Consider the following 18,768-nt stretch of genomic DNA (forward strand, 5'->3'; position numbering starts at 1 on the left):
GCAGTGTCGGAAGAGGGCTCTTGTTGCCGGTCAATAATGGTGACAGATCACGATTGGCAGATGGGATCTGTTTCATTCTGTGATGAAGACGGCATGAGACGGCAGGTTGAGATTGGAGAGTAATGAGGCGACAATGATGGCCCAACAAGCCAGGCAGTCCGGTTACGTAGTGGTCGCATCCTTCCCAATCGGTGCAGGAGGAATGTTACTATCCCTTCAGTCTGGCAGCGATGAAGTCTTCCGGCTTGTTTGCTCAAGAATGAAGAAGAAGAAAAGAAGAGGGAGAGCTACGGTACGTTTGATATGACCTGGCATATTTAATGACCGTAATCCTGGAAGCTGGATGTGTCTCATCAGCCATTTCCACCTCTCTATCCCCTCTCTCCATCTCTTCTTCCTCTTCGTCCCTTCTCTCCATCTCTTCAATAATCGTGATATTTTATCTCTCGGAACGAGTTATCCGTCCAGGATCGTCTCCAGCATCCACTCCTATAAACTTTGGGTTCCAAATCACTCATCGATCTTCACCGCCATCGACAGGACCAGGTATTTGGTCGAAGGATATTCTTTACGAGTGTGCGAGAGTAAAGGAACTCAGAGACAAAGGCCGGAGCAAAAAGCAAATACAAAGCAAACCAGGAACATCAGCAGAGGTATTGCATCATATTATTGCCAGATCCTTTAGGCTTCAGCAGCTCAGCTTCCGCAGCTTTCGTCCGTGCTCCGCCAGAACCAGCCCGAATTTTTAAACCAAACCCTTTGCGCGCCCTCCCCACAGCTAACAGACCGAGACTAAACTGCAGTCGGCCTGGCCCTACCTGCTTGCCCCCACCGGCACTCAATCTCGCTCTCGACATCGAACCGGTCCGTTCGTTCGCTCCGCTGCATTTCGTTCTCGAACCTCTTGCGCACACTCTCGCTTCTCCGATCTCTTCTTTCCACCTCCCTCGCTTCGTCTCCCGCTCTAAGCGAACCCCCTTCCTTTCTGGAAGTACCCAATTGGGCGGCAATTCGTTGATATCGAGACCGATGTAACGGATCGTGTGTCGTTACCCTTGCTCTCCAAGCTCACCCCGCTCCTTTATTCCCGACGGACTTAGTCCACCACTCGATTCGCCAAAGAGGCCGTATATTGCTCGTGCACCGCGCATTGTACCGAATCTACGAAATCGCGCCCTCACCGACTCACAAAGGAAATTGCGGATTCTACCTCGCTCGCCGCGCACCTAACATACCCCAACACGGACACGATCGGGGGATACTTTTGTTTGTCATACTTTTGCCATTAAAGAGGTCCATTCCTGTCGAGGACTCGGTCTTGATTGTTGGTGTCACAGTTGCTTGTCTCAATGCGGCCGCAGTGAGTTTAGCCCTAGAGCTTGGTTTGCGCCACATATGGATGCATGGTAAATGCTAATATGGTTTTGTGTCACCGGCAGACGAGAATACCACATTGTTGTGCTAGGCGCTGGTACGCTGGCCTCTCACACCGAAAAGAAGACATCCAGGAGTAGTACTGATTATGTTCATCTATATGATAGGTGGAGTGGGTAAAAGTTGTCTTACTGGTATGAAGTTCTGTCCCTTTTGCTCTTTACCACCATCCCAGTGGTATAACAACGGAGAACAAAAAGAGCTCACTATAGCTTAGCGCAATTTGTTCAAAATGTTTGGATTGAAAGTTATGACCCGACAATTGAGGATTCTTATCGCAAACATATCGAAGTAGACGTAAGTTAACTATACTTACGCTTGCAATTCGTCGATGTTGACATCTCATAGGGCCGACAATGTATATTAGAAATGTATGTTAAATGATTCAATACCGAGGTATTGCGAAGGACAGGACGGTTTTTGCTGACCTTTGATGCCTACAGTCTTGATACAGCAGGAACGGAACAGTTTAGTAAGTTCAACTCCTCCCTTTATGGTTGTTCATCTTGGTTAACACCTCTTTAGCTGCCATGAGGTAACCAGCTCTTTCATTCATGGTTGCTAAAGAACATCAGCGACTAGTTACCTGCCGTAGTTGTGTTGTTCGGGGGCTAACGTCTTATCCAGAGAGCTGTATATGAAGCAAGGCCAAGGTTTCTTGCTTGTTTTCTCTATCACGAGCATGTCATCTCTAAACGAATTAGCCGAATTACGGGAGCAAATTGTCCGTATTAAGGATGACGAGAACGTCCCCATTGTCATCGTGGGGAACAAATCAGACTTGGAGGAGGATCGCGCGGTACCTCGTGCTCGCGCATTTTCTCTTTCTCAGAGCTGGGGCAGCGCCCCATATTACGAGACTTCGGCTCGTCGACGAGCCAACGTCAACGAGGTCTTTATCGACCTCTGCCGGCAAATCATCCGAAAAGATGCACAAGCGAGCTCAGAAGATTATGATCTCGCCCCGCGTAAGCGTGAAAATACCAGCCGGCAGGAGAGGAAGCGAGGGAAACGGCGAGAGCCCAAACGAAAGGGGCCTTGCGTGATTCTCTAGGACCCGACTCCCCGCGCCTCGCATCTCGCGCGTTATACGACAACTAGACACATTATCTCGAAATTCTTCCTCATGACATCCTAACGACCTACACATACCGACACCTGCAAAGACATGATACCAGCCATACTATCTTTCTACCGTGTTACATCATACGCCGTCAACGTTATCCTACGATAGATCTCTGTTCATTGATACATCTCCTGAGTTATAACTTATAACATACTTGTCATTTATATTCGACCTCCATCACATTATGCTTCAGGAATGGAAAAGTTCACCTTTGTTTTATGTCTCCCCTCGAGCCATGCCTCTTTGCAGCTTGAAAACTGCTCTTCAAAGCTACGATACTATCATACGTTCTGACACCCTATCTGTGAGTGCGGCCATGATAATCATCTATAGGCACTTTTCTTGAGATACAGTGTGTCCGCCTTTGCCCTTCTCGGAATGCAGTTCCTTCGATCAGACTATTGCTGGGACTACTCTTCCGGTCACCATGGACAGAATGGTGTCTATGAATAGAAGATAGGTACGGATTTTTGTCCCGTTCCTTGCAGTACGTGGCTAAACCATCTCCTCTGGCTGCCATACTCCCGGCATGCTGTTCCGAATACCACCGTGGTGTCTGAGAATAGCAGCTCGGACAATTCTCCCATGCGTTGCAGTACCTTGGTTGAGAAAGCCCCCTACTGGCAATGTCTGCCTGGGAATGCCTCTGGATTGAGCAGCAACGGCACAATACGTGGCGACAGTACGCATACGGATGTTCATTCCTGCTCTTTTGACTCTCAATGGGAAAATCCTAGTCAACGAACCTCGTTGAGTCAACGGAACTCCTACGCCGTGAGGCGCAGGCCGCAATCTCATTCCGGAGGGACGTATAGTTTCAGCTTCAGCCACCCGCTTCTTCTTTGCTTTTTCTTTCTCCTGCATCTCTCCAGCCATCCCTCTTCAAGTTGACCAAGCCTTCTACATCTTGAGCAACTTATACATCAATTCAACAACCCGGCAATCCACAGTCACCATGTTCTCCAAACTTGGCCAGACTGTCGCTATCACCCTCAACCTCCTTGCGCCCGTCATCTCGAAGACGGTGCACCCATCCTCCTTTGCAGCGTCCAAGGCCATCGACGTTGCCGCCATCTCTTCTGCGTCCGAAAAACTCAAACAAGTCCCAGCTCACGCTACTTACTCCTTGTCGATCAAAGATCACAAGGATAAGTCAACCATCCACAGCGACTGGGCTTCGTTCGCAGAAGGATCCGCATTCGTATTCAAGGCCGACATGGATACCGACTGTGACGGCCTTGACTACAAGTGCGATGGCAACGCCGATGGTCAACCCCTAACCAACTGGGGTGCGCTCTCCGCCTTCGAAGTTCCATTCATCGTCATTCCTCAACGATTTTTGGAAGCCAACCCGAAGGCTATCCCCGGCAACAACGTGGCAGCAGTCATCTGCAACAACAAAATGTTCTACGGCATCCTCGGAGATACCAACGGCAACGACCCCCAAGTGACGGGCGAGGCCTCATGGCTTCTCGCCCGATCATGCTTCCCCGAAGACAACCTCACCGGTAACAAAGGTCACGACCAAATCGACGTGACCTATATCCTTTTTACCGGTGACGAAGCCGTTCTCCCACCCTCCGCCATCAACGAGCATTACATCACCGACTTCACCAAACTTCAGTCCATGGGTAATCACCTCACCGCATCCCTTATGAAGAACCTGGGTATCAAACCCCTCGACAACACAGGTTCGCCCCCACCACCAAAGGATGACGGTTCCCATGACGGCAAACAAGACGACGACTTTGTCCTCCCGGATGTCCCCCCCGACAACATCGACGACCCCACTAACAACAGCAATGACAACGACAACCAGGGCGGTTCAGATGACTCATCTGACCGCCCGGGGTCCGACTCCGGCACCAACCACGAGGACAACGACGATGTCGACTCTTCCGCCGCCAACGGGACAACGCCCCGAAGCTTAGCACTGTTCATTGCAGTGCTAACCTTCCTTTTGTTGCTTTGACTTGATCTGGATTAACCAGTCTTGTTTTTTTGCCATCTAAATTGATTTACTCTACTTCAAAATCTTTTTTTAGTTAGCAAGTAGCCTTGTCCAGCGAGGAGGACCTTTTTCCCATTCTGACCTGGTTTTCCCTCACAAATGAGTTTTTCCAGGTCAGACGGGTTTTTTACTGGCTCCTTCACCTAACCTGGACAAGGTATTTCTACGTTTTCATCTTGAGATTTCTACTTTGCTACCTAAACACATCTTGCATGTATATACATTTTTGGAGTTGAGGTGTTCGGGTTTGTATTCAAATTTATATATGAAACAATAAAAAAATTGTTTCCTTTCATTCAAGTGTCTTCTCTCGTAGCATCCCTTCTCGTAGCATCCCATCTTGTAGCATCTCATTCCCATCTTGTGGCATCTCTCCCGTAGCACCTCTCCCGTAGCACCTCTCCTATAGCCTCTCTCCTGTAGCCTCTCTCCTGTAACATCTCTCCTATAGCATCTCTCCTATAGCATCTCTCCTGTAGCATCTCTCCTGTAGCATCTCTCCTGTAGTATCTCTTTCTTAGTCTCTGCGTGATGATGATAGACCTAGCTTCATTTCGCTTGATAGAGAAAATAATCTAATTCTAGATGATAAGAAGGAGAAAGGATTTCTTGAGTAGCTAGGTTCCCGACTGCGGTCAAGACCTCCATGAGGGGTCACTCTTGCACACGAAACAGTGGACGGATGTGTCCGCCGGAGCACCAAGGACTCTACAATGCCATAGACCTCAGTATAGACTATGAACAAATAGTATCCAGAGCTAGTAAACGCCGGATTTGAGCCATATTTCAGTCTTGAGCGTGGCTGGCCACTTGGACAGAAGTAGTCATTGACGTGGTGGTATTCATGAAAGCTATAAGTTTGAAGCCATATGAGACGCAGATAATGCATGAGACTAAAGACAAGACTGAGACTCAACTCTACATCCGGAAAACGCCGAACTTCGTCTGTACATCTCTATCAGCCTTTCCACCCAATGCAGCAGCCAAGCTCAGCCCCAGAACGTGCCGCGTGTGTGATGGGGGAATAACACCGTCATCCCAAAGCCGGGCTGAGGAGAAGGTCGCCTCGGATTCGCGGTCGATGCGGGCTTTGAGCTCGGGGTCTGCGGTCTTTCCTACGGCTTCCATCACGGAGGAGAGCTGCTCGGAGCCCATGACGCCGATTTTGGCGTTGGGCCACATAAAGAGCAGGCGGGGGGAATAGGCGCGGCCGCTGGTGGATCGTTGGATGTTAGCACCTACTTACTTCCGGGTTGGAGGAGAAGGGGAGAGAGAGATGAGTACGTACCACATGCCATAATTTCCAGCACCAGCGCTAGATCCGAACACAACAGTAAATTTGGGCACATCAGCGCAGGCCACAGCGGTTACGAGTTTCGCGCCATTCTTCGCAATGCCGCCCTTTTCGGCGTCCGCGCCAACCATGAAGCCAGAAATATTCTGGAGGAAGACGAGAGGGATGTTGCGCTGAGCGCAGAGCTCGATAAAGTGTGCGCCCTTGAGCGAGGACTCGGAGAAGAGGATGCCATTATTGGCTACTATGCCAACCTGATGTCCGTGGATGCGTGCGAAGCCGGTGACAAGGGTTGTGCCGTAGTCACGCTTGAATTCTGCGAACTCGCTACCGTCGACGATGCGGGCAATGACTTCGTGAGCTGGTATTTGGCGGCGGAGGTTTGTGCCAACGATACCATTGAGCTCGGCCGGGTCGTAGAGGGGTTCTTTGATACTTTTGTTGCGGTCTTTGGGCGGGAATTCAGTGGCCGGTGGGTAGTTCAAGTTGGAGATGGAGCGGCGAGCGATAACGATTGCGTGAACGTCATCAACAGCTAAGTAATCAGTCACGCCAGAGATTGTGCTGTGAAGTTGGCCACCCCCTAAGTCTTCGGCTGAAACCACCTCGCCAGTGGCAGCTTTGACAAGGGGAGGTCCAGCGAGGAAAATAGTGCCTTGGTTTTCGACGATGATTGTCTCGTCGCTCATGGCGGGCACGTAGGCACCCCCGGCGGTACAAGGGCCCATGACGACCGAGATCTGTGGAATACCCTGCGAGCTCATCCGGGCCTGGTTGAAGAAAATGCGGCCGAAGTGCTCCTTGTCCGGAAACACATCAGCTTGGTGTGGGAGATTCGCACCTCCAGAGTCTACCAGGTAGATGCATGGCAGTTTATTCTCCTGGGCAATCGCTTGAGCGCGAAGGTGTTTCTTCACAGTAACGGGATAGTAAGTGCCTCCCTTGACTGTACTGTCGTTCGCCACAATCATGCAGGTCACCCCTTCGACCGTTCCAATGCCGGTGATAATTCCACCTGCGGGCACATCTTCTCCGGGGTACACTCTATAGCCCGCCAGCTGAGACAACTCCAGGAAGGACGTGCCAGAGTCAATGAGAGCGGTGACCCGATCTCGGGGAAGCATCTTCCCACGAGCGACATGTTTATCCTTCGCTTTTTGCGGGCCGCCCTGCGCTATTGTACTATGGAGTACATTCATCCGATCTAGCACTTCTTGCATTTGTTGTGCGTTCTCTTTAAAGTCGGGTGACGAGGTATCTACCGCAGTGGGGAGGATGGAAATGGCCGAGGCATGATGCGGGTGGGTATAGCTGGCAATCGATCGAGAAGGTGTAGTGGAGGTTGCTTGTATTGTATAATTCTTCTGCGCACTTGAAAGATCCAGCCGCCGACTTGCTAGTCTAGTAATATTGGCTATCGAGAGGTTCCGACTCCTTCGCAGGAGGAGTGGAGTAGAAACACGCATTGCGGGGAAAGAGCGGGATACAAGGGAGGACTCTGGCTAGAGCATGGCCCCTTGACGAACGCACAAGAGGAATTTGAATCGAAGTCGCGGAGTAGAGCGCAATATAGCTGTGGAGAGAGTATAAAAGAGGCCGACCGTGGTGATGACGGTCGGTTGCTGAGGTGGACTGAAAGAAGCAACCTAGGCATGACCCCCGGCCGCGTAGATGCGGAGATCGGCTAAACGCGGGGGGTACCCCAATCTCTCCACCTTTGCTTCTTACTCTGCATTCTCCGGTTTTCTATTACTTCCGTCTCCAGACATTGAATGTCAATTTGAACTCATTAACTGCTGAAACCTTCTAATCATGGCCGCCATACGCCTGCCTCTTCTATTGCGCTCCCTTCCTTCAAGGGCCCCTACGAGATTAGCAAAACCCCTCATTCCCGCAGTACGGACCCTAGCAACAACTAAACATCCCAAGGGGTTCACACCTCCGACTGAAGATGAATTGTTGGAATTACGGGAAAGCGTTCAAGAGTTTACTAGTAAGCTCATCCGGCAACCGGCGTTACCCCTAGTCCAACCGTTCTGGCTTCTTACCTTAATCAGGACGTGAGATACCCGAGGAAGTCGCCGCGCGAACAGATGCCCAGAATGAATTCCCTGCCGACATGTGGAAGAAACTGGGTGATGCCGGGTAATCAATTACGCAAGCTCATGAGTTGCTGTCTAATGTCTGTCTAGGTTCCTTGGCGTCACAGCGGACGAAGAGTATGGAGGTCTTGGAATGGGCTATCAAGCCCACTGCGTTGTAATGGAGGAGATCAGTCGCGCTTCAGGCAAGCCATACTGTCTCATTTCGTACTCTTACATGATCTAACATTGGTCACCCGTGTAGGGAGCATCGCCTTATCGTACGCAGCACACTCACAACTCTGCGTGAACCAACTCTCCTTGAACGGCTCCCCTGAGCAAAAGGAACGCTTCCTTCCCGGTCTTCTATCTGGTGAGAAGATCGGTGCATTGGCTATGTCAGAACATTCAGCCGGGTCTGATGTTGTCAGCATGAAGACAACCGCCAAAGAAGTTGAGGGTGGCTACATACTGAATGGGACCAAGATGTGGATCACGAATGTGAGTACCATTGGCATGGACTAAGCTGGAAGCTAATTTCAAGCATCATAGGGCCCCGACGCAGATTACATTGTCGTCTACGCTAAAACCGAACCCGAGAAAGCATCCAAGGGCATCACCGCGTTCGTTGTAGAGAAGACATTCAAGGGCTTCTCCTGCGCCCGCAAACTAGACAAGCTAGGAATGCGAGGTTCAAATACCGGAGAGCTGATCTTTGAGGACGTCTTTGTCCCAAGGGAGAATGTACTAGGAGAAGTCAACCGCGGCGTCAAGGTCCTGATGGAGGGTCTCGATCTCGAGCGACTTGTTCTCAGTGCTGGTCCACTTGGGTGAGTCTCAATTCATGGCACTCGAACCCAGTTTAGGTCATGTTAACAACCAACTGTAGCATCATGCAAGCCGCCCTCGACCTCGTCTTGCCATATACCCACGTCCGCAAACAGTTCGGCATTCCCATTGCGCATAACCAGCTCATCCAGGGTAAGCTAGCAGATATGCATACCAAGCTTGCTGCCTCTCGCGCCTATACCTACGCGACGGCCCGCCACATCGACAGCTATTCCTCTCTTGGCTCAGCAGCGATCCGGACCCAGGACTGCGCAGGCGCAATCCTCTACGCAGCTGAGAGGGCCACAGAATGTACGCTCGACGCCATCCAGCTCATGGGGGGAAATGGGTACATCAATGAGATTCCTGCAGGGAGGTTACTCCGCGATGCGAAATTGTATGAGATCGGAGCTGGGACAAGTGAGATTAGACGCATGGTGATTGGGCGTGCTTTCAACAAGGAGTATGCTCAATGATCAGGTGTGGTCAGGACCTGTTTTTTAGTATGATATAAATATCTAAGAATACATAAGAAGATAAAGGGTTAGGCATAAAGGTGCTAAAGAGGGAACGCGTAATTCATGAGCTCAATGACCGTATGATTTGTCTAGGAATTTAGTCTTGGACCGTGATTGGGTTAATTCTTGTGCCTTGCTGATCGGCGCACAGGGCCTGATGACTTTGAAGTAGATTTTGTAGCTTCAGATGCTTTTGCCTGCGATGCCTTTGACGTCGCTACTCGCTTCGCTCTAGGCCGCGCTTCCGTATCCGCGCTGTTCCCAGGCTGATCTGGTTGATCGTCCATTGAGACTGTGGCCTTCCGTTTCCGTCCCCTACGTGGCGCAGTCGCCGTGGGCTCTTCGGTCTTCTTCTCGGCGGGCATTTTGGCGGTAGCCCCATTGATCGCGAACCCTTTATCCTCCTTCAGTGGCTCCAGTGTACCTTTAGGGCCGCCATGCTTGTCTTTCTTCGAATTGACGGGCAATTCAGAAGGCGGATTCATGATTACCACCTGGGGATGAACTGGAGCGGCCAACGGCTTAGCAGGCAGTGCTTCTGCAGCGTCCGAGGAAACCATCTCGTCCTCATAGTTATCCTCCACCAACGACGGGACGTCCAGCTCAGACTCGCTTTGTTCCCGCGAAACAATGTCCAGTGTCTTCGGAGACGGTATCCGCCCACGTAGGTGTTTGATTGCTGGCTTAGCGTCGCGGAATATGTCCCTCCAGTTCTTCAGTAGTGCGACCTTTTCGCCGTCTCCGGGAGCGTAAATCTCGACCATGTCTGTCTCATCATCGGGCTGTCTCCACGCAACACCCTGAAACGAGGTAAGATCTGCCGCAAGGGTATCCGCTACTTTCCTGCGTTTCGAGGGAGGCGCGTCGATATGGAATGGTTCGTCAATTGGCAAAATGCCCATGGCGCGTAGTCGGCGGACGGCGGTGGGATCATCATCGTAGTAGTCATCAGTTAACTCTTCCCAGTCACTGTATAAGTCCGCAGTTTCAATAGAGGGGTCTTCGAGGAACGTAGGGTCGTATGTAGCGGCTGCGGCTAGGTCGTCCTGTGCCATTAATGATTAGTCGGGGCTTCATGTAGGGTGCTTGAGTTAACAAACATACAGCAGCAGTTGGGTCTGCCTCCTCAACCCAGAAAATCTCGTCATCGTCGTACTCGTAGTACTCTTCCTCGTCGTCGGACATGTCGGTAGGATGCGGAGGGAGTGCCGGTTAAACGAGAAGGGAAAGGAACGATTTAGAAAGAATGAGAAAGGGAAGGTAAATAAAGACAAGCAATGCTCAAGCGAGATCTGCCATGCGCGTTTGTGTATGATGAAGGTGCTTATGCAAGAACAGGGCTGATGAGGTCAGAGGCAGCACTGGGGCTTGTCCGCAGATGCCAAGAGATGAAGAAAAAGTGCACTCGCTGAGAATCACGTGAGTTGCCTGGCTCCGACGCAAAGCGCATGCGGGGAAGGGGCGCGGGCGATCCCCGTCATACAAGAAGCCGAGGGGGCTCAGGTGAGCTTTGCCCAATGTGATTTACCATCTCTCCAGATACCTCTTAAGTGCTATAATCGATCTCTATATTATGCGACCCGTCGTCGCTTCCTAGTATCTTCTGTGCTATTGCGTTGACTCTCCGTGTCCTCTTCTACTCGGTACAATGCCGCTCACTTCCCTTCTCCGCACTTCCTCTATGCGCCTGGGGTTGACGGTTGTTGCTCGACGCTCACGCCGAACCGCTTCCACAATAACCTCCAACTCCTCGAATTCTCCTCGATCATTAGATTCCATTCTAATTGCTAACAGAGGAGAAATCGCATTGTATGATCTCGGCCCACGCCTCTTATTCTTACTAATGCCATGTAGACGAGTCGGCCAGACCGCGGCCCAGCATGGAATTCGCGTTACGACACTGTACACGGATCCCGATCGCCGAGCTCAGCACGCCCTGAGTACACCATTTGCGTTTAATATCGGCTCTGTGTCCGCATACCTTGATGGAGACCGTATCATTGAAATTGCGAGGGCGCAAGGTTGCCAAGGGATACATCCAGGTTATGGCTTCGTAAGTGTAGTTTACGGTGTCTTCATTTGAGTACTGATCAGTAATCTACACATAGCTTAGCGAGAACTCGGAGTTTGCTCGCAAGTGTACAGAAGCTGGACTAATTTTCATTGGCCCGCCGTGGAAGGCTATTGAGGATATGGGGGATAAGAGGTACACCTCATTGCCCTCCGTGTCGCTCAGGTATACTAATATTACATGTCTATAGCCAGTCTAAGAAGATCATGACCGCTGCTGGAGTACCTTGTGTCCCTGGATACCACGGCGAAAACCAAGACCCTCACTTCCTCGAAGCAGAAGCCGATAAAATCAGATACCCCGTGCTCATTAAGGCAATTAAAGGTGGTGGTGGTAAGGGAATGAGGATAGCGCATTCAAAGGATGAGTTTCAAGCGCAGCTTCAATCAGCAAAGTCGGAGGCTATGAACTCTTTCGGGGATGACCATGTGCTGGTTGAGAAATATATAACGACACCGCGACACGTCGAAGTCCAAGTCTTTGCCGACAAGCACGGAAACTGTGTAGCGCTAGGCGAACGAGATTGCAGTATCCAGCGACGGCACCAGAAGATCTTGGAAGAGTCACCGGCTCCTCACTTGCCTGATGCCACAAGGAAAGACGTATGGGCCAAGGCTAGGTCTGCTGCCTTGGCCGTTGGCTACGAAGGTGCTGGCACAGTTGAATTCATCTTTGACAATGATACGGGAGAGTTCTTCTTCATGGAAATGAATACTAGGCTGCAAGTAGAGCATCCCGTCACTGAGATGGTTACCGGGCAAGATCTTGTGCATTGGCAGCTGAAGGTTGCTGAGGGCGCTGTGCTCCCGTTATCGCAGGAGGAAGTGGAAGCCAATATAGCCAAACACGGGCACGCTATTGAAGCCCGGATATATGCCGAGAACCCTGCTCAGGGATTTATACCAGATTCTGGTACGCTGCTCCATGTTCGCACTCCTGCCATCTCCGAGGATGTTCGAATCGACGCGGGATTTGTGCAAGGCGATGAGGTCTCGGCACATTATGACCCTATGATCGCAAAGCTAATCGTCCGAGGCGCCAATCGACAAGAAGCCATTCGAAAGCTCGCTGCAGCATTGGAGGAGTATGAGGTCGCCGGTCCAGTGACAAATATTGAGTTTCTGAAAACAATCTGCAGAAGTGCCGACTTCATCTCCGGGGAAGTTGAGACGGGATACATTGAGAAGCATAAAGACGAGCTATTCTCCAAGAAAACCATCCAGCCAGAAGTGCTGGCACAAGTGGCACTGGCTTGCCTGCGCGACGACTCCCGCCTTATCGCACAGAAGACAGCCAATTTTCAAGGTACCGCCGTAGGGTTCGGGTCAGGCTTTCAAGAACATCACATTAGTTTTACGGACTCGGCATCAGCAAACAGTGAGACCTTCCAAGTTCAAGTCCAACAAACCGGCGAGAATTTGTTCAATGTGAAGGTCGGCGAACAGTATTTTGAGCAAGTTACCAGCCATCTAAATACAGACTCCCGCATCATCACCTCGTTCTTCCCGCACACCCGCCTGGACACAACCGTCATCCGCGACGGAGACTCCGTCGTCGCATTCCAACGCGGCATGCAATACCGGCTCTCCATACCACGAGCAAAATGGATGGAAAAGGCACTCGGGATGAAGGACGTCACAAATAGCGTCCTCGCTCCAATGCCATGCAAGATCCTCCGTGTTGAAGTCCAGGCGGGAGATATAGTAGAAAAGGACCAACCTCTCGTGGTGATTGAGAGCATGAAAATGGAAACAGTCATCCGCAGTCCGCAGAAGGGGAAAATCGCAAAGGTCGTCCATCAAAAAGGAGTAAGTCACGCGGTTTTCAATTCTTATCGTACCCCTGTCATGGTGTGCCAACTCACCATTTCCCCTCCCTCAGCCCTATCGACCGGGAGCTTTTGCTTGGACATCTCCCCAGTGACTCTCTTGGGCGTTAGGCTAGGCTGGCCAGCGATCGGCTTTCTGTTGAGCTTCAATGGGATTTCTTTTCAGCCCCCACCTTCTATCTACCTTCTTAAGCTCTCCGGCTAATCTGTTGCTTTTCGCAGGATCAATGTAAAAGTGGGACACCGCTTGTTGAGTTCGCAGGCGAAGACGAAGTACCGAGATAGACCCAGGATGGATGGACTTGTGCTGCGTCGTAGACAAACCGTTAGCTTAGGCAGTTGTTCAGGGACTGATAGAGATATTATCTCAATATCTAGTTATACTAGAAATGATCATATCAACTCTTCAAACGCCATATCCGCAGTCCGCACGGGCCGAAGCATTAGCACGATCCACCAGCCGCTCCATTAGACCGTTGGGCCATAGGTAGTCAAGGTTCTGACCCACCGAGCACCATTGATGCGACTTGAAGAATGCAATTATTGATGGAGTTGCCCCAGCCAGCATAAAGCTACATCGTAATGTCTCTCTGGAAACGGCGTAACTGGTGGAAGCAGCGCGATTATGATTGGTTTTCAAGAGGCTCGACGGGACAGATAGGTAAGCGATCCGAGGCGATAGACGACGGATGCCGATAGTCCCGTTTGACTTAAGGGCTCTTACTGTTAGTTTGCAGTTGGCTCATAGGTTGCTTGAGTCCAGAGAAAATCGAAGGAGAGCTGATATCCAGTCACCCGAGCCCGATGGGCATCGGGACCAAGTCTCAATGTGAAAGAAGGGTAAGGGCACAGATGTACGGATTACGGCGCAAGAGACCATTGACGCGGGGCTACTAAGGCGTACCTCGATCAGCCTTCCCACCAGGGCCACCACTGTCCGGAATCTGGGCTGCATCAGCTAAGGCCCCGAGAGGCGAAGGGATGGGCAGATCGCGAGGTTTGATATGTCAATGCTAAAGTACGCTGCAGTAGCCTGCAGAAATTCCAGCGACATGTCAATATCTGGCAGTTGAAATGCAAAGTCTAGAGGCTTGGGCGTACATCCCTGCCATTAAAACGTTTATGGCAGAGGTTCATTCCTTTTGATTGCTTCGAACCGGATGCAGAGACAATCAGATGGTTTGTTTGCATGAAGGTCACATGGAAGATCCGCGGAACTTGGAAGTCTCGCCTGTGGGATATTGCATTGATTATTGCATCGTGCGGCCATGCGTTTTGTGTCTCTCTTGACTATTCGATGTTCCCTGGCATTCTTGGAGGCTTGAAATGGTATCGTTCTGAGCGGGAACCAGGAGTCATAGAGGGACTAGGGGTGGCGGGTTTCCGAAAGGCCCGAAATCCGAAGGGCAACGATCTATCGTAGATTGAACGCTAAGGAATGAGAGTCTCAAACATAGAAAAAAGCAAGTCCAGCCGGCACCTGGACGGGGGCCGGGCGGGCAGAGACCGAAGGGCAGAGAGGGTCACGCGGAGGCGTTAGGACAGGGATCTAAGAAATGGAAGCTGGCGTGGCAGATCCATCCCCTGGCCAGATCGCTGCATGGCGTTCGGGGCCTGGATCTGTCGTCCACGGTCCACCTGACATTGAAAAGAAAAAAAAGAGTTGAGAGACAACATCGTCCAAAAGAAGTACAATGGAGTTCCTCTTCTGAGGGTCAAGGCTGCTCAACCAGAAGCCTGTCTGTAGCAGAAGTAATGGAGCTTTTAGTTTGCACCTTCCTCATGAAAAGTTCTTAGCCATAGCAGCTCATAGAGTCATAGTACTAGTAGAGGGACAAGCTCTAATGCGGAGTAAAGAGCATAGTTCAATGTTCATAGCGTTTCGTAGCTCCAAAACTTTCTTTTTTATTTTATCTTTCTTTTTGATCGGCCCTGGTTTTGCCGCCCTGTGGCCACTGCTGGCACTCGTGCATCGTGACCTTCGTTCATTTACAGCTGGTCTATCGCCCCTTGACTCTGGCCCCGAGTTTAAAAGTCGCTGACCCGTCTCCCCAGGTTTCTGGAAACCATTGTCCCTTTCCACCCCGTCACTCAACTTGCATAGTTTTGTTTAACCATACGTCTCTTATATTCATAATGTTCAGGCCTGCGGTTGTTCGTCAAACGGTGAAGACCCTCAACCAGAGCTCTCGCCCAGCTGTTACTACTAATACACCACAATTATTCCGCCGTCCTCTCTCTACCACATTCGTTCGCGCCCAGAAAGACGACAAGAATGATCCCCTGGTGAAGGCTACCACAAGAGCTCCTGGAGGTGCGGCTGGAGAGAGCGAGGGAAAATATGCGCGTACAGATGAGAGCCTTGTCGTTGAATATCCCGACGATGCAGACATGCCTCGCAGCCCTGTTGTCCAGGGTCGTGGAGGAATGCACTTTAAGCGCACCCTTGCCCAATTCTCTCTGGAGAACAGGGTGACTCTGGTTACAGGTGGCGCTCGTGGTCTAGGGCTAGTTATGGGGCAGGGCATAGTGGCCTCTGGCTCGAATCTAGCCATTGTTGATTTGAACCGTATGTGTTCTCGATTTCTGGCTTTGGTTTGACGACTGCTAACTTCATCCTAGGAGACGAGGCCCAGGAGTCTGCGCACAAGCTGGTGGAACAGTTTCAGAAGGAGAATCCTGGATTGGAAGAGTCTGTCTTTCGTCGATCGTGGTTCAAAGTTCTGAGTTGTCGCTGACAATTGTCTCTCAATCAGATTGCCCAAAGTTACTGCTCACTACGCCGATGTCTCAAACCCTGATTCTGTGAACAATGCCCTCTCAGAAGTCATCGCAAAGCACGGCAAGATTGATCATCTTGTCACATCCGCCGGGTTTACAGAGAACTTCGACGCCATCAACTACCCTTACGACCGAATTCAGAAGCTCTGGGGTGTGAATGTGAACGGCACGTATTTGTTTGCTACTGGAGTTGCGAAGCACCTGATGGAGCGCAAGGCTCCCGGCAGCATTGTCATGATTGGTAGCATGTCTGGTGCGATCGTCAATGTGCCTCAACCCCAAGCGCCCTACAACGCCGCCAAAGCAGCCGTCCGCCATCTCGCTTCGTCCTTCGCTGTTGAATGGGCTGGACATGACATCAGGGTGAACTGCATCAGCCCAGGATATATGCTGACTGCTCTGTACGTTGCCACCTGAGACTCACAGACTCGCTAAGCAGGACAATCGCTGATTTAGTGCATCCAGGACCCGCAAAATCCTAGACGATAACCCCGAACTGCGGGATAAGTGGATCTCGCTCATCCCCACCGGGAAGATGGGTGTACCCGAAGATCTAATGGGCGCAGTGACTTTCCTCCTCAGCGACGCGTCCAAGTACATCACTGGTGCCGATCTCCGCGTGGACGGTGGCTACACCTTGACCTGAGGATAGACTTACGACTTACCGCCACTTCAGTTTGCTTTATTACGATTAAACGAGTTATGGAGTACTCTTTTCTTCGACTAGCGGATCGTTCTTGCTCATTTGGTGTTACGATCGCATTAGGTATTACTTTCATCCTACGCGCGCGGCTTCTATCAGCATTTCTCGGGGAAGCAAAATCGGTGTACTATTTGCAATTGGAGCACAGAGCTACGGTCGCACATTATTTTGGTAGACATCTGGACTGTGTTGGCCATATATAATATGATGTCATTATCTTTATCCCGACGATTTAATACCTTATGCCGACCTTACTCGGCGTATTGCTTATCGATTCAACAGTGCAGTGCAGGGTATGCTCTATATTACTCTGGTCTGAACAGCTCATCGAGCCCCATTCCATCACAATTGATCAGAGCCGAACTTGCCGCTCCAATTCCGCAGTCTAGTCTGGCCCAGTTCGAATCCAACTCTCGGTCTCGATTTCTTGGGGCCATGCGCCCATGCGCCCATGCGCCCACGCGCTCGTGGTGTTGGTCTGACCGTTCGATCCTTCGAACTTCTGCAGCTTTTCCAGAAGATCCCAATCAACATCCTTGGAAACACTAACCATGACCTGTCCGATTCGCTTTACTCTCATGTCCGAGCAACTTGAAGAGTTACATCGGGCTTTGTGAGCTCGAGACCAACTAACTACAAGGATGTATCACGTCAGTCGATGAGCTCTTACTGTGCTGGGTGAATGGTCCAGTGCAAGGGCTATGCCCTGGTGCTTATGAGCCAAAATTATTATAGTATTGACTCTTTCCCTGGCCACCATGAAACCCGTTTCTCTTCCACGTCGCGATACCACATCGCAAGAGCACCCATACCCAAGTCAGTATCCGAGGCCACATACTAAGCGACAGAGAGGAAGATAAGCGCGGACAATATCCAGCACGGAAGTCCGCAAAGTCAGATCAGCCCGTTCTTTGGGCATGGGGTTCGTCTGCGTCACGATACCTTAACACCGCAGGCTGGTTGATACATCCAATTCTGCCCCATAAGGCTGCTTATTCCGGCGGCCCAAGAGGTGATAGATGGCATTAGAACCGAGTTGTAACCTGTAATTCGTTCATGCTGGAGCTGAACGACATATGAAGTATTCTGCACGCTGAGATTAGGGCTCGTATCAGACCCTAGACTAGTGCTCTGCAACCCTGCTGCATAGCGATGAGCTGGCATCACCTGGGTGCCCGGTATAACCCCAGAGGGCCGTGAACATGGACTTAGATGGCACCGGCTTTTGCCCCGATATTCAATGACTTCATAAGATTTAGTAATGGGAACAGTTATGCATCAGGTGACAGGGAGGGACCCGTGATGGCTCCCGCGGATGGCGATCGTGACTTGATTCGACCAGCCTTTTCTTCTTCTTCCATCCTTGTTCTCTTCCGCGGTTTGCGTCCTTGGCCCTCTGCCCGACAGAGCAACGAGAGCTCTAAGTTTGAAGTCCCTCTTTTCCCTTTCATATTATTGTTGTTTAACCTCTCGGCGCACACCGATATCTTGAGAATGGGATCGCTGATCAGCTTCAGCCGGCGGACCCGCCAACGAGGAGCTACTCCAGCCCCCCACGAAGCTAGGCAGGATTAGCCTTCTGACCCCATGTAAATTCGCCGAACTCCCCTGCAGGGGAAGTCTTCTGGATCATCTCACCTCACTGGACCAAATGGCGAATTCCTGGGCAGAAGACTGGAAAATCGGACGGCAAATCAAATGAAACAAACGGATTACGCACCGCCAGTGATCCTCTGAGCTGAGCTAAGATGAGATGGAACGGGCGAAACTGGCACCTCAGTACTCGATTTGGTAGCAGCCGAGTAGCTCTGTTTGAGCTCCTCTCCACTCATCGTCGTAGGACTGGGATCTTCCGCAGGTTGCAGACTGGAGACTGGAGTACAGTACTTACGGAGCGCTCCGCGGGGACCCGGGGTGCACCATGGCCTGACCAGCTTGCATACTGACTCAGTGCCTGCTTGCCACCACGAGGCAAGGCGTGAAGCTGCGACAGCGATGTCCATCGATCCCCCAGAAGTATGGACAAGTGTGGGGTGGAAGTCCCAAGGTTCGCAACGGGCATTCCCGACACCCTGGAGCTGGTTTGGGCTCTG

The 18,768-nt window shown here is 51.1% G+C and overlaps 7 protein-coding genes across 7 annotated transcripts; 5 read left to right on the forward strand and 2 right to left on the reverse strand.

Moving 5' to 3' along the window:
* Positions 1–2,116: 2,116 nt before the first annotated feature.
* Positions 2,117–2,488, forward strand: DSM5745_07636 (putative RAS small monomeric GTPase (Rsr1); the record flags this gene model as incomplete). Its single annotated transcript, XM_026749652.1, has 1 exon — positions 2,117–2,488. The coding sequence occupies one exon, from the start codon at positions 2,117–2,119 to the stop codon at positions 2,486–2,488; it is 372 nt and encodes a 123-aa protein (XP_026601684.1).
* Positions 2,489–3,515: 1,027 nt separating this feature from the next.
* DSM5745_07637 (Endo-chitosanase) lies at positions 3,516–4,532 on the forward strand (the record flags this gene model as incomplete). The annotated part of the gene is made up of 1 exon (XM_026749653.1): positions 3,516–4,532. The coding sequence occupies one exon, from the start codon at positions 3,516–3,518 to the stop codon at positions 4,530–4,532; it is 1,017 nt and encodes a 338-aa protein (XP_026601685.1).
* A 957-nt stretch (positions 4,533–5,489) lies between these two features.
* Positions 5,490–7,331, reverse strand: DSM5745_07638 (putative 3-methylcrotonyl-CoA carboxylase, beta subunit (MccB); the record flags this gene model as incomplete). Its single annotated transcript, XM_026749654.1, has 2 exons — positions 5,490–5,784; positions 5,860–7,331. The coding sequence occupies 2 exons, from the start codon at positions 7,329–7,331 to the stop codon at positions 5,490–5,492; spliced, it is 1,767 nt and encodes a 588-aa protein (XP_026601686.1).
* A 346-nt stretch (positions 7,332–7,677) lies between these two features.
* DSM5745_07639 (uncharacterized protein) lies at positions 7,678–9,250 on the forward strand (the record flags this gene model as incomplete). The annotated part of the gene is made up of 6 exons (XM_026749655.1): positions 7,678–7,858; positions 7,923–8,010; positions 8,058–8,164; positions 8,212–8,447; positions 8,499–8,776; positions 8,836–9,250. The coding sequence occupies 6 exons, from the start codon at positions 7,678–7,680 to the stop codon at positions 9,248–9,250; spliced, it is 1,305 nt and encodes a 434-aa protein (XP_026601687.1).
* A 161-nt stretch (positions 9,251–9,411) lies between these two features.
* On the reverse strand, positions 9,412–10,477 carry DSM5745_07640 (uncharacterized protein; the record flags this gene model as incomplete). The annotated part of the gene is made up of 2 exons (XM_026749656.1): positions 9,412–10,338; positions 10,397–10,477. 2 exons carry the CDS (start codon positions 10,475–10,477, stop codon positions 9,412–9,414), a joined length of 1,008 nt encoding a protein of 335 aa, XP_026601688.1.
* Positions 10,478–10,940: 463 nt separating this feature from the next.
* On the forward strand, positions 10,941–13,476 carry DSM5745_07641 (acetyl/propionyl/methylcrotonyl-CoA carboxylase subunit alpha; the record flags this gene model as incomplete). The annotated part of the gene is made up of 5 exons (XM_026749657.1): positions 10,941–11,101; positions 11,147–11,345; positions 11,401–11,498; positions 11,554–13,171; positions 13,414–13,476. 5 exons carry the CDS (start codon positions 10,941–10,943, stop codon positions 13,474–13,476), a joined length of 2,139 nt encoding a protein of 712 aa, XP_026601689.1.
* A 1,851-nt stretch (positions 13,477–15,327) lies between these two features.
* On the forward strand, positions 15,328–16,618 carry DSM5745_07642 (putative D-arabinitol dehydrogenase ArbD; the record flags this gene model as incomplete). The annotated part of the gene is made up of 4 exons (XM_026749658.1): positions 15,328–15,760; positions 15,814–15,883; positions 15,948–16,373; positions 16,438–16,618. The coding sequence occupies 4 exons, from the start codon at positions 15,328–15,330 to the stop codon at positions 16,616–16,618; spliced, it is 1,110 nt and encodes a 369-aa protein (XP_026601690.1).
* Between the last annotated feature and the right edge of the window lie 2,150 nt (positions 16,619–18,768).

The sequence above is a fragment of the Aspergillus mulundensis genome (assembly GCF_003369625.1).
Source record: "Aspergillus mulundensis strain DSM 5745 chromosome Unknown scaffold_8, whole genome shotgun sequence".
Taxonomy (NCBI): domain Eukaryota; kingdom Fungi; phylum Ascomycota; class Eurotiomycetes; order Eurotiales; family Aspergillaceae; genus Aspergillus; species Aspergillus mulundensis.